Genomic DNA, 14,929 nt, shown 5'->3' with positions numbered 1-14,929 from the left:
AGGGAAAGAAATTTTATTTTCAAAATTGTAAGAGAATATTACAAACAATGGAGAGTAAAAAAAGCCCAAACCCTAAAAACTATTTAAAAAGTACTTGACAGTGTCCCTTTAATATCCACAAATGATTCAGCCATTGTGCATTGAAAGAGAATGTTCCTGAAGAGCAACCGATACCTTCGAGGATATATCCCAGAGAAGGAGGCTTATTAGAAGTGCTACACAGTCAGTCAGCAACTGTGCTCCCTCTTCAGACTAACTCTCTCTTGGATGATTGAATGGAATAGACTCTGTAATAAACTAACAGACTGGATGTGAAAGGATCAGCCTACAAGACTGAGTGAGACTGTTGCAAATTGAGCAGCAGGGATACAGACACCAAAACAAAAAAGTACATCTCTAAATGCATGAGTGTCTGAATCAGCAAGGGAGCAGAAACCCACCAAAGATGGGTCAGCTTCTTGTGATTGGAGTAGAATGGAAGGAAATTAACCTGGAATGTCTGCATGGAAAATGATGTGTGTGGGTGGCAAGGTTTAGATGCTGGATTTGGGGTTACGAAGGCATGAATCACACCAGTACTTGTGCTTGAAACACCTGCGGAACGTTTGTACAAAATTTGCCAAAAATGCCTATACGTCGAATAAAGGTCATGGAGCGCCCTCCCCCCTCCCAGTTCTACCCTCACAAACCCCTTGTCAGGAACATTATGAAAAAAACAGGCTTTTTGGTGAAATTTGGGTATGCCTGGATTTTGTTAAGATTTTCTTAGTGAGATGATTCAATCTCTCTTCTGTAAATCAATACTGAAAAATCCCCAGCCATTTCACTTCAGATACCCCATGGTAAATCAAACAAGGCTCCAGTGACTCATGAAACAAAACAACTCATAGCCCTGGTTAATCGGAGTCTGGAAAATAAAACCACTCCAAATATTTCGTTCCCTTCCACGTTTTCATAAATCTCACACTACGTGTGTGTTTGTGTGCGCGTGCGTGTGTGTACGGGGGGTGTGCACAGAGCGTTACCTATTCCAGGTAATAGGATTTGTAAGACATGCTAAACTGTCTGTTCCTCTGCTTCCCCAGAACTCTGCCTACTCAGTTTGTAGTCTGTATTGCACTTGTTTTGTTGGTTTTTTTGTGATTTGTGTTGTTATTTTTTTTCTTTTTTTTTTTTCTTTTTTTTTTTAAACAGGCTGGAAAACATTAACCTCTTTAGCATGAGTGTGCAGCTCTCCCTCCACCTGCTTTTTTTCCTCAGCTGGCCAGGTGCCGCCTCTTATATCTTGTGCAGTTACTGAAAAAAGAAAAGGAGAGAAGAAAAAAAAAAGAAAAAAGAAAAGGAAAGAGAAAGAAAAAGGCACACCATGCTCCTCTGCTTTATGAGTTCTTTGTCTCCTCCGCTTCGTGTTAAGGCCTCCTGAATTCCTCGGCTCAGACCGTCGTGACTCTCATGACGAGCTCTCTGTTACTACTAGACTGACTCCTCTGTTCGTGAGGCCTCAGGTGGCTGAGTATATGCAGGATGGTATAAGCACAGTGGTGGTCAGAGAGGGTGCCTGTGGCATGGCCGGCAGCCCGTGCCCCGCTGTCGGCTGGAGCGGAGTTAGTGGCTGTACCACCAGCGGAGGACGAGTGGGTGGTTTGGGAGGAGGGGCGCTGATTTGTCCTGGTCCCTGTTTTTTGCTCCTCCATGTCCTTTGTTTTGTCATAGTTCAGCACTTTCCACTGCTGATTGACCGCCTGCCACCGTTTAAAAATCCGGTAAACCGAGGGCCCTTCGTGTATTATCAGACCTGGAGGGAAGGGGGGAAGAAATAAACATAAAACACAAACAAAACTTTAGAAAGAACCATAAACCTACCCCAGCATCTTCCCCCAGTTAACTGGTTAAGCTCAGCTCTCCTTCAGCCAGTGCTTTTTCAATGATAAATCCTGTATTTTAATTACTTACAGGCAGAGCACTGGTGCTCCTCCTTTGCTGGATCCCCTTTTCCCTGAATTAAAGGGATTACAGTTTTATCTCAGCCATCGATAAATGGATCGCAAATGGAGCACAGTGAATTATGCTCTTACAGCAAAAGAGTATCTGTTTACCAACAAATGCCCAAGGTTTATCTCTCACTGGGCTAATTTTGCATGCTGCATAGGCATGATTCACTGAGCCCAGACGTGTGTTTGGAGGGGGTGTAACTGGAGCTGACGTGGCAGTGACGGCTGCTGCACCAGTGCCGAGTATGTGCACAGCCCATATCTCTCCCCACACATACAGCAGCAGAGCAGACACACACGTGGAGGCCAGAGGCAGCAACTGAGTGGAAAAAAAGTCTGTCTATACCCTGAAGTAGTTTGTTACCAAGGCAAAGTTTTGCTCACCTGCAGAGCAGGTACCTCATCAAACGTCATTGCCTCCTTTCAAGGGGGAGCTCAGCACGCTTGACAGAAAGGGCAGAGGAGTTCCCAGTGTGTGCAGAGTGTGCAGGCAGTGCCTGTGTCCTGCTGCCCACCCAAATGCACAGAGCTGATGTCTGGGGATGGCTCTGGGCTGTAGGACACCGCACTGCTAATGGTCTCTGTGTTCATAAGAGAAGGAGCAGCTCAGGCCCTTCAGTAACCCAGCAGTTACCTTGTCTCCCAGCTATCTCCATCATCCTCCCCACCCTTGCAAGAGAACTAAGGAATTGAATAATTTTAGTTGCTTGGATGATGACAGTACTTGAGTATTAAGCTCTGCTATTATTATTGGAGTTGCCAGACTGTGGCTAGACTCTTCGGAAGCACTAGTGGCTGCAACACAGGTCTTCTTCTCCACTGGCTGGAGGAAGCTGCAACATCTGTAGACTGGCTTAGCTGGCACACTGTAATATAACTCACAAGCTTTGCTAGAGAATGGGATTTATGTGCAATGAGGGGGCTCTGAGTGTCCTTGCTTTGCAGCCATCTGTCTCTTACGAAAGTGCCTTTGTGTCCCACAGAACTGAAGCCAGACCAGAAGGTAGGACTGGGTGAGCTAGCACAGGGATGGCTTCATTGTCCTTCATGATGATGGTTTCACCATTCTGGGTCTGGATCATTATCAAAAACATTTCTAAGAAGAGTAGCTCTCTTGCCTTCCTGTTGCAAACATAAAAATACAAGAACAAAAGACTCACAAGAATCAAAACTGTGCCTAAACGAAGGGGCTGACTTGACCAACGACGTGTAGAGAGATGACGGGCACCACAGAATAAAGTGGTTTACAGCTATTTCTGATTAATCAAATGCTACAGCTTCACCCATCACCTACCTTTTCCAGATAGTTCTAGTTTCTGATGGCAGATGATTACTGGAATAAACCTGTGCTTCATCAGACCCCACAATATCTGAAGGTTATCTTACCCTTAGGGCTGATCTCCCCATCATTCACTGATGGGATGCAGCCACTTGGTTTCTTAGGGTCAGCATCTGATGCTAAAGTGTTTAAATCACTGCTTCACTACAGACTGAGTTTCCAGCCTCCCTGGTTTAAGGCATAACTAGGAGCCCTGCTGACCTGATCACAGATGAGCTTCAGGGGGACTCTCACATTCACTGAAATGGGGTGCTGAGCCTGCTCACTGGCTGTAGAAGTAACTCCACTGGATAGCTTGTATGCAGATCTGACTATTTTGGGATAGGGAATGATGTAGGGCACTACAGTATGAGAGAGCTCTACTCTGTATCCACTGAGATTGCACAGCTGTAACCCTGCAGTGCTGCTGGCTTTTCATAACCAAACCCTGTGATGTCATAACAGAAAAATGTGGGGTTTCCTCCCTGCTTTGAAACACGGTTGAGAATTCTGACGTGGTCTGATCAAAGCATCAACCATAAAAAGCAGGACTTAGAGAAAGCCTGTATGCAGATCCAGCCACAGAGACAGAGCTTTGAAGCAGGCCTGAAGTGGATCAGCCCATGACAAGGGACATTAGACATATATTTAAATGAGCTGTCTGATCTGTAATGAATGAAATTCCACTCTGATAATGACAGAGCCAGTGTTTCTCAGAGACCACTTTAAGCCTGGGATAAAAGAGCCGAAATCAAATGTTTTCTCTTTGGCTGTAGAACATTCTCCATAGAATCAAATCCATTCTACAAAGTATTAAACACCGAGCCAGGATTGTAAATCTATTCTTAATTACCTTATCACAAATATTTAACACGCAGCCTGATTCAAGAGGGCTGTTTATAAAATTCTTGTTTGTTTGCCTTCTAATTATAAATGTTTATGATCTTATGCAATTAACTGTGTGATGCTGATGGATGGGTTGCTGAGTCAACTGAGCAGCTGTTTTCTTAGATAGTTTTGGTTTCCAAATATTTATAAAAGTACAAAATAACTTGTTTTCATCTGTATTTACTGGGCTCTAAATTACTTATCGATTTCCCAGTGTCAAGTTCAGGAAGCTGTAAAATTAAGAAGGAACCAAGTGGAGGGGTGGGCATGGAAGCGGAAGTAACAGTGATTCATTTACAAGAGGAAGTGCCAAGAGCAAGCAAGAGTCTATCAGTTATTATCAAGCTTCAGGATGCTTAATGCTCTCATCAAAACAAATTTAGTCTGCCTCGGATAAATTAGATTTGAATTCCTACACTCAGCTCTGTGCATCCCCTAACAAAAACACCCCTCCCTCAAGAATCATTCTTGTCGACAGAGGTGAAGTTTTCAATTTAAAGGCCAGAATTCAGTGGGAAATCCTTCAGGAAGGACTGTATTCAACTCAAGGTGTCCATTTAGAAGCTATTATTCCATAAGCCAAATCCTCTGAGTGTGTAAGATTGCATGTTGGTGTGAACTTCTCTCTTTGTACAGTTCTAAACAGAGAAATGTCTGTATCACAGCTTCAGATGAATACTGGGAGTGTCCTGGTCCTTTTCCAATCCTCTCCATTTTATCTCGCCCTCTTCTGCTTCAAAAAATCTGTTCTCAGTGGATCCTCTGTGAAAACCATCCTCTTCAGAAGGAAAATTTCTGTGAGTTGTACACAAAACTTGCTAGTCCAGATTGTTGCCTTGTTCATGAAATCCCTAGTTTGTGGTGTTGGTGAAATGAAACTCCCATGGAATGTGGGCACTGATGATGTGCTGCTCTCATTCCCATTTTCTCATGTAGAGATCTGGCTGGACCAGCACTGGATGAAATTCCTTGATTTGAAAATCTCTAAAAGCTGCAATCTCTTGAGATTAGACGAGACAGAGGTGAATTGGGTCAGTGGGGTTGTAAGAAAACTGATCAAGAGAAAGGTCCTCAGCTCAAGGGCCAGAAGGGCTGTTGGAAGAACACTGGCAGATGTAACAAGGGAATTGGGTTCATGTCTCTGGATGGGGAAGCAGGGATCAGCTGCTGTACCACCATCCCGTGAGATTAACCCAGGGGGTTGTGAGCCTCCAATTTAAAGTAACTTTGGAGCAGCAGTTTCCCAGAAATGACATGCAGTGAACTCCTGAACATGGTCAGCCTATGCTGCCAAGTGATATTTCCCCCAGAACTTTCAGCCTCAAATTAACCTTCCTCTTATTCCAACACTTGCCATGCACTCTCTTGAAAGAAACGGGTAAATTCTTGGGGCAGGATCTGTTTCACCTGTTTGCCAGTAAAGAAAACCACCAAAACAGGGCTTCTGCTGACAGTGGGTGGCACCTCACCCCTGCACAGACACTCATCTATCTACAGGAGGAAAAATGACAGTCCATTCCAGCCAGTTACCTTCTCAAAAAGCCCCTGTCCTGTCACCTCTTGTTTCCACCTTCAGCAGAACATCACTTTGCCTTTTTGTTTTCCTTTTCAAATGCAATTTCATCTCAGCCAGACAGCTGCCATGCTTCAGCCTGTTTCTGTTGCTTTCATTATTGGGTGTCAGGGGAAGATTATGGCAGCTGTGATCAAAGCTTAATGTTTGCTTCCGCAGCAGTGGTGACTCAGGCCAAGGTAAACCAAGCTTTCTGGGAGATAATACTTTCATTGCCAGGCTTTCTCTCCATTGACATCATTGCATACACAAACCCTTCCCTCCCTTTCTGTGAATTCCTTTATCTTTTGTGACAATCTCAAATTTCTCCACTTTTGTTTCTGAAGCTCCACCAGCTCAGCCCTCATTTATCTTTCTGCCTTAATCTTATCCTATTTGCTCCATCCTTGCTCACCTTTTATCTTGACCTAAGAGCAGGAAAGTGGCTGATGATAAACCAGGAAAAGAGAGCCAGAAGGATCTGTTCCAGGAAATACAGGAACAGGGGTACCTAGTATCTGGCACCCCTCACCATTGTGCCCAGGTCAGTTCCAGCTGAGTATGACAAGTTCTTTGAACAACCTGGCATACTTAGATGTTCCTGTGGCTGACACTCAAGGCTGCAGAGCTGTGCTCTTCAGGAAAGGAGGAAGAGGGTGAACTGAGGAGCAGGGAGAGGTAGTTTTGTAATCAAAAACAACATCATGGCATCAATGGGACTCTGCACTAGGGCTGATTTGCAGGAGAGTTGTGAGCCCCGGAGCTGCCCAGGCTGGGAATGAGGTAATGTCCTTCTTCTCCTCAATCCTGTTCATCATCTCCAGAACCTCTTCATTTCATCCCCCTTTTTCTGCAAGTGAGCTCCCCAGCAGGGTGCAGTCCCCAGACCAGAGAGGCGCAGAATCAGCACTGTAACATCTCACCTGCCTTTTGATTCCCTGATGAAATAAACTGATATGTCACAGAATTGCTGTCTTCAGCAGTGTGACTGCCTGGTCTAGCTTGTGTTTGGGATTCTGATTTCTCATCCTAAGGGTAATACTTTGCACTTCTCTTATTCAATTACATCTTGTTGATTCCTCCAATTTGCCAAGATAATTTCAAATTTGAAATGCTGATCTGATCCTCCTAAGTGCTTGCAGCCTTTCCAAGCTTAGTGTCATCTGTGAATTTTGTAACAGCACATCCTATTTAATTATCTAAGTCATTAATAAAAATATTGAAGAGAACAGAGTCCAAAAGACTCTCTGCTTGAACTGTGTTTCCAGTTTACAGCACACCACTCACAACTACTGAGAAAGCAGTTTCTCCATTGGCTGTACACCTGCATTAGAGTTATTTAATCTAGAGCATGCTTCTCTGGTAGGAGAATCCAAAGGCAAAGCACCAAGAGCATTGTCCAAGTCACAGCACAACAAACTAACAGCTTCCTTCTTAGCCACTAGTACAGTTACCCTTCCAAATTACACCTGGTTATACTCCTGTGCTCACCAATTGGTTAGCTAAAAAATATTCAATATCCTTCTATGAATCAGTTAAATTGATTTGCCCTTGATCCTAGTGCCTACCTTCATTATCTGTGAGAGACTATATCTAAAGCTAAGTACTCTGCTTGCATTTCCCCAGCTTCCTGGCACCTCCTGCATCCTCCTCAAGTTCCTGATGACGAAATGCTCATGGGTCAGCCACTGTTTCTGCAGCTTCCTCTGAAGTTCATTAGGACGTGCTGACAAGGACAGAGCTAACTCATTTGAATATTTTTGAGGCTGTTCTTTCCAGATTCTGCCCTGGGCTCCTTTCTCCTCATTAAAATTATTTTAGTTAAGTTTTGAGGACTGAAACAAAAGCAACATTTAACTATTTGGCCCTTTGTGTATCAAATACTATTTGAGCTCTTAGACTTGCCTTGTTCTTTTTCACGTATGCTTATGCACCCATTTCTTTCTGCCTTTTGAATCTCTGGATGGTCATCTTGGGCTTCAACTCTGACAGATCCCCATGCATGTGGGATTTCTAGAGGCTTTTCATTAGTTGAAGGTTATTCTTTTTTCCTTTTGTGTGATTGCAGCTTCTGATTTTGGGTCCTCAAAGAGTTCCTGATGCAGCCTCAGTGCTCTCTTCCCACGCTTCTGAGCTTTCCCCTGCACAGGCACAGTTCGCTGTTGTGCCTTTAGTATCATCCCTTTTGGCAGCTGTGAGCTGTTCACAGCTCTTTTATCCTTCAGATTCTCTTCCCAAGAGACACTCGCTGCTCTGCTCCCCTGGGGCTGTTGCTGCTGCTTTTCTGCAGTCCATTATCCTCATATCTTACTTTTCTTCAGCTCAGGAATGCTTTCAATAAACAGTCACTTCCCATAAAAACTACTGATACATTCAGACTTTCAGGGAGTCTTTGCTTTCTGGGGAAATCGAATAGGAAGTATAGATTCCTTCACAATTGTCATCTCCACCCTCCAAAATATAATTTTTGTCCCCAGAATGTTTCAAGAGCTGAACAGTCTACTCTGCATACAGGAGTAGTTCATAATGGTTAACCTGGAACATCTGGTGCTGTCTTTTAGACATTTCTGGAAGCTGCAAGACACCAGACAAGCGATATTTCTCTAGTCCACAAGACATCTAGCAAAGGTCTGCTATGAATAATGCTGGAACTGTACTAGGAGGGTGTGCAAACTTAGCAATTGCCAGGATTGAATGAGATAAAGTATAAATTGAAAATGTATTCATAATGATTAGAGCTCGAGTGAATGCTTAACATATGGAAAAATAATTAGCTGATTATAATCAGGCATTTTCTTATCAATCATTCTGAATGCACATTTTTTTTAATGTCTAAATAACTGATTGTGTATGAATCTGAACTGTGTTTTGGCTCAGCAGAACTGGGATGTCTGGATGGACATCTGCATGGCTGGACTCTGCTGAGTGCAGTTGATCACTGGATGACATGGCCATCATGGAACCCATGGATCTGGGGAAGACAAAACAGTCCTTCTGCTAAGTGCATTCACTGTAGTGAGGCTTCACTGCCACACAGCTTTCCCAGCAGTGGGATGCCATGCTTGGATCTCCTAGGCCACAGGGCCACGACTGCAGCAAAACTGAAACTGAGCCCCTCAGAGATTGAGACCTCCATGGCCAGGGAAGAGCTCCCACCAGTGTGCACAGAGAAGCTGTTCCCAGACTTGAGGAAGTATTTTATGGAGGTCTGGACCCTTCCATTTTGGATCATTACAGCACAAACAGGCTGGCCCATAACCTTCAACTGCTGACTAACCAGAAAACCTTGTGTTTATTACAGCTCGTCTCCCCTCGCTCAAAGGCAGCTGTGCCTCAAAGCTTCCTCAGCCCCTGGTGAGCCAGGACCCCCCGCAAGTGCAGCGAGAGCCCTTCTCCTTCCCTGCTTCCTCCACTCCATCTGGCAGAGCCACGGCAGCAGCAGGTCCTGCCTGGGTAGGTGATTACGCTGTGTCCCAAGCTCTCTGCAGCCATTAACACCCACCCCCAGAGGCAGCAAGAGCTCTGCCAGGTGGGAGATGGATCCAGCGTGCTGGCACCTCAGAGAGTCCCCACAGCTGCTGCTCCACCAGGTGAGTGATCCTGGCGCAGAGTGTGGGGGCCAGGGAGAATAGGCAGCACTTTTATTACTGCTGGGAGTGCCTGGTGTGGAGCTGGCAGCATCCCTCCCCCAGGCAGCAGTGTGATTTTGCAGGATGCAGCCAAGCTACAGGGCAAGAAATAATTTCCAGGTTGTGACACTGCAGCATCTCACAAGTTCATGTAACACAAGTATGCAGCAGTGATTCCTGTGTGCACAGGATGCCATGGGCTCCTCGTGGAAGTGGGAGCAGTCCACCCCACAGACATGGCATTTGTAGCTGTGGGAGGAGGAAGGCTTTATCCAGCAGGATGAATTGAGTTGACTCATGGGAGCTGGGGGCAGGGTGTTGTAGGAGCATTTGGGGAGCTTTTATGTCTGCAAAGTAATGCATCTTCTCTCTGAGGTGCTGCCCCCATCCCAGGGCAGCCCTGCTCAGCCATGTCCCCCACACCAGACAGGCTGGACCCTGTAGGGCTGAGCTGGTAAGACCCAAAATGAGGAAATGCTGGCAAAATTAAAGAGCTGACAAGAGGTGTCCAATGGAAATGAAGTTTCATTTCATTCAGTATTCCCACGTGGTTTGTTTGCAAGGGGAAAATAACATCAGGTGTCCTGTGGAAATGTGACAGAGGAGCTGGACTCACCCCTGAAGTTGCACACAGCAACACCATGGCCCTGGAGATGCCACAGTACTTCCAGCTGTAAACATACAAGCTACCAACCACCACAACTTCCTCCTCCTGCACTGCCCAGACCAGTACTTTTTTACCCCTTGCCTCAAAACAGTGATAAAAACCACCCTAAACCAAAATAAGTAATAACAGTGAAAACAAGTAAAATGAAACCCAAAGAAATCCTTGCTCAGGCAATAGAGAAAATATAAACTGAAGTACTCCTATAAACTCAGCTGGCTGTGGACAGCTACAGCAAAATGGATGTTGTGCCCTAAAGGACTCTTGTACTCCTGTGGTATTTAATTCACAGTGCACGATAAAGCAGAGGATTAAAGGGCAGTCTGTAGTTATGCAGGCAGCAATAAATGAGACTCTTCTTGAAAAAAGCAAGTGAATAAATAGAGATGGGAGCTCTACCAATAGAACAACCCCTTGCTTCTGAATCATGCCTCTCCAGCACCATTTCCCACTTGTGAGTCTACCCATAACTGTGCCAGGACAGGAGGGATAGAGCTTGGAGGCAGTACTCACACACCCTCTTGCTCTCTTAAATTTTCCCCTCCTTGCTTTGTAGCTAGGACTGGGTAGATCCTCCTGGAACCATTTTTCTCCTAATTTAAGATGGATATAACAGCAACACCCCACATCATGAAAAGGCTTTGTTCAAGACGTGAAAGACACTCATTGTGTGCATGACAGATACTGCAAGGTCTTCAAAAGAAGGGAGTAAATTATTATTTCAAGCTAGGTTGAACAGAGCACTGGCCAAATTCACTGGTCTCACCAGTGAATCACTAGGTGATAAAATCACTAGGTGATTTTATGGGTCTTTTCTACCTTCAGATTTCCAGACATTTCCTGCAGAAGTCCATGGATTTGAACACTCATGGTGAGAAGAGAAAAAGCATGTGGCTTCCACTTCATTATGTTTGCACAATGGAAATCATTCCTCCAGGTCTGGGTCCTGAACCTTCCTATGCCATAGCTAATGTTACCAAAGCACTGCCTGTGCAATCATGATAATCCTCAGCCAATCCAGGGACACTCCTTTAAAAGGAGAGCTGGACAACACCACTGTGCTGTGCAGGGCTTGGGACTCTGCCTTCACACTTGCTTGGAGTGAGACCTGAAAAAGTCGCACTGTTCTCCAGAATGGAGGAACACACGTTTATTTGCAGACAGGTGAAAATGTTTCATTTGGAATGGAATTTTTTTAAATGTTGTATTCCAAATTCTGACACTGAATTTGAAATACTCAGCATGAGCAGTCATCTCTAAATGTTAAATCAGAATGCTTTGTTCAAGAATGATCAAAACATGACATTTGCTTTTTGAAGGTAGAACTAGTGCCTCCCTCTCTGCTTTTATTAGCAAATGAAATTCTGTAAGGAAAAATGAGAATAGTTTCACAATTTTTTCATTTTCTAGGAGATGCAGGTCCTGTCTGAGCCGAATTCCTCCAGACTACTCCAGTCACCTAAGTGCTGTTCCACTAAGAGGAATAGGAACCAATTAGAAGAGACACAGAGGTGAGTACAGATCACCCTTGCCATCCCCCAGGGTAATGTAGGGTACATGGGCTAAATTAATGGACCTTAGAGTGCCCCTGATGTCACACATTGGCCTGTGCATTGTGATTCCTTCTACTGCCTCATTGGAGTGAGATGTGGGCATCTTTCCCCTCCAACGTGCAGGAAGGCATCCCAAGGATGTGAGGCAGAAGGTGTTCATGGTGCAATTTGGCCAGCCTTTTGTTGGGATAATGTCATCCTGGGATACAGCATGGTGCAGCCTGTCCTGTGCTGCTTTGTCCTCCACAGCCATGACAAAAAAAAATCTTTCACTGCAAACCCAGGATTTCTCTGAGATTTCCAGAAGCCTTTCAGCTTGGGTGCTGCAGCCTCTCTCTGCTCCCTGACAGTGTCCCCACAGGTCTCACCCTAATGTCTCCCCTGCAAAGGCGTTCACCTCTCCCACAGAGGCACTATTCAAAATTAACGAAGGTGGCGGGAGCCAAGAGGACAAGGGTGTGTTATTTCTGGTCTATTACTAGCTAGGATCTCGAGGAAGGTAAAACTTGATCCTTGCTTCTCTGAATATACAAGGGTCTTTGACCAGAGCTGAAGACCGTTATGGCTGCAATATCCAGATGAGTGAATTTTGATGGAGGCTGAGGGGCAGGTAAGGGTTTTCCTGCACCTATGGGATCTGCCAACGCTGAGCTCACAAGTATGACAGCAGTAAAAGGAGCTGAGAGTGGCTAAGCCTGCAGCAAAGGTCTGGAGAAGAGCCTTGGAGAACAGAGAAAAGTCCTTGATGTGGCTGTGGCTTAGCAGAATGAATTGTCCCACCTGGCACAGTGCGGATATTGTGGACCCCGCTCTGCCATGGGGCAGACGGACTCAGGCTGTGGATGTCATTGGTGGGTCTTGGTGCAGGAAGAAAAGCACTGCTTCAGGAAGTAACTTTCAGGAAGAATTAAGTTTAGCAACTTAGCCCATGGGCCTGTTTGCAGTATTCTTCATTACAGCCTGTTGTATCTGGGCTGAAAGATGGCTCTGCTGGTAGGTAGCCATCATCAATCAGTCTCTAAGAGGTGATCCCAGAGCTTGATTAATGTGGCTTCATATTAATCTCTTCTTACCTCTGCTTCTGGCTTCCCACTGAGCTGGGGACACACCAAAAGCAGCCTCATTCACTATTCATGGGGGTTACCCTCCTGTGGTCTCATCTTTGTCCATGGAGTTGAATTCTCTTGCTACAGCCACAACAGCCTGCCATGGACCACAGCTTCCCACCTCCAGGAGTAATGTGTCTGTGAAGATGCAGGCTGTAGTAGGAGGAGCGATGGGACAGAAGGCAGTGGGAAAAACAGCCTGGCACAGAGCTGAGGACTTTTTTCATCCTTTACTAGATAGCACAATTTGTGCAGCTGGCATGGGAGATCCTACCAGATGCCTACAAGAGAATTTCCTGCCATAGTGTAGAGGTTGTGACAGGCAGGTGAGGGTTCGTGCCTCTGCCCACATATGGAAACTTAACCCAGAGACACCAGGCACTTGATTTCGGCAAGGCATTTAGTGACAGGGAAGCACCATTCTGATTGTAATGCATCACACTTGAAAGCACAAGATGCAGTTCACAAGGCAAAAGAATTTCTTTTTTCCCTCAAAAAATGTTAATTATGTTGCCCTCATTAAATGCTAAACACACTGATCCACTGGAGCAGACAGCACCATATGGTTATTCACGACAAAATACATCTCTGGAGCCCTGTTGCAACAGTGGGACCCTACTGGAGATGGATGTGGAGAAGGAGTGTGGAGCTGAACGCACACGTGTGAAAGCCCAGGTGCTGCTCTGATTGTGCTGGAAGCCAAGTTCCTTCCCTGCAAAGAGGGAGAGGGTTCAGAGCCACAGGGTCCAAAGCTGTGTCTCTTTGCTCAGCAGCGACACGCTGGCTCTGCGGAGAGCGGCCGGAGCTGCGCTGGGGCCCTGTGGGCACACGGAGCCCCTGCAGCCCTGCCTGCTGCTGGGAGCATGCAATGCACACACACTGGCTGCCCCTCTGCTCTCTTATGGAACAATCAATGCAACAGTAGATAAAAATAGGTCCCATCTTTCAGGGGCAGAGGGGTGGCTTGTCTCAATTTTGCCGAGCATCCGCTGTTCCTGGATAGCAGCCAAAGAGTTGGTGGTCAGATCAGCTTTGCAGCGCTGCTCGTTCTGCTGCTGGCCCAGCTACAGGGCCCACAGTGATTGCTCCCCAGGAGGGACCCTGCCCAGCTGGATCGAGAGTCCCATAACATGCCCTGTGGGGACCGTTCCTGTCTATACAGCCTCTGGACAGCTGATAGATCAGTGATTTGCTCAGTGGTTTTTCAAGCGTGCACATTGTGGCTGAATGTCTGCAAACTGGGGTTTCATGGTGAAGAAAAAGTGACTTTGCTGCCTAGCTTTATCCCATTTGCCTGCTCTGAAGATAGGACCTGCATCTAGCCACTCCAATTAGCTCCTGATGGGTCCAGTTTACACGCAAATTGGGTAAGAAGTGCATGGAGAGCATGGCAAGCAGTGCATCAAGCTGAAAGGCACAGAAGACTTCTGTATATTCTCACGGATCTCTTCCAGGTATGTCAAAGCCACACACATTTGCTGTGTGGGCTGCTGTCAAGTCTCTCCTCCAAAGACGTTTGCTGAACTTCTCTGCCTTGTGCTCTGCCTTTACGGTGCCATCAAGCCAACATGCAGGTTTGGTGCTTCCTCAAAACTGACTCCCTACTGCGGTAGTGATTCTTCCTGCTTTGTACTTTGGGGGACTGTGTAGACCTGAATGAAAACATCTGCTTTCCTTTTGAGGATTGGATCAATACAGATGAAGACCAAGACCCTGAAGACACCTCATTTCTCAGTTTCTCTTTATTTCACTGTGACTTTTGACTCCTAAATCCTTTAAATGCCGAGGGCCCAAGTGACCTGGCTAGATAACACCCCAAGGCTACTTCAGCCTGGCATTTCCTCTAGGAAGCAAAGCTCATTTCAAACAAAACCCCATTAGTCTTGGCAGGAAGCTTGAATTGTCACTGTTTCAAGGAAGCTCCATTAATTACTATTCCCACTGCACTATGAAAGATCAAATGCTGTGGATCAGTTTTAATTGGCTATTGATTTCTTATGTTATTACCTATGGTTGTGCTGAGATGCTGTCAGACGTGCTGGATGCTTCTGATTATTCTTTCTGGCAGCTAGGATTAAAAACAGCAGGCAGACATTTCCTGATCTGTAATGGATTGCCATGGTGTGCCAACAAGAATTGTCGGCTGAATGAATGGTCCTGCTCTGCCTGCCTTGTGCTGCTGAGCTGCAGTGCAGTCATGAAGGCAAATACCATCAGGGACCAGCCAG

At 45.7% G+C, this 14,929-nt stretch overlaps 1 protein-coding gene across 2 annotated transcripts in view; it reads right to left on the bottom strand.

Annotated features, from left to right (window-relative positions):
- Positions 1 to 14,929, bottom strand: part of MARCH4 (membrane associated ring-CH-type finger 4) — a 31,414-nt gene continuing 16,485 nt past the window's right edge. For both annotated transcript variants that reach the window (XM_017727305.1, XM_008644853.2), the window contains exon 3: positions 1 to 1,795. In XM_017727305.1, coding sequence (XP_017582794.1) covers positions 1,434 to 1,795 — 362 coding nt within the window. In that variant the 3' untranslated portion in view covers positions 1 to 1,433. The remainder of the gene's footprint in view (positions 1,796 to 14,929) is intronic.

The sequence above is a fragment of the Corvus brachyrhynchos genome, unplaced genomic scaffold (genome assembly GCF_000691975.1).
Source record: "Corvus brachyrhynchos isolate BGI_N302 unplaced genomic scaffold, ASM69197v1 scaffold452, whole genome shotgun sequence".
Lineage (NCBI taxonomy): Eukaryota > Metazoa > Chordata > Aves > Passeriformes > Corvidae > Corvus > Corvus brachyrhynchos.
Note: the sequence above shows the minus strand (reverse complement) of the source record. Positions and strands in the feature narration are given on the sequence as shown.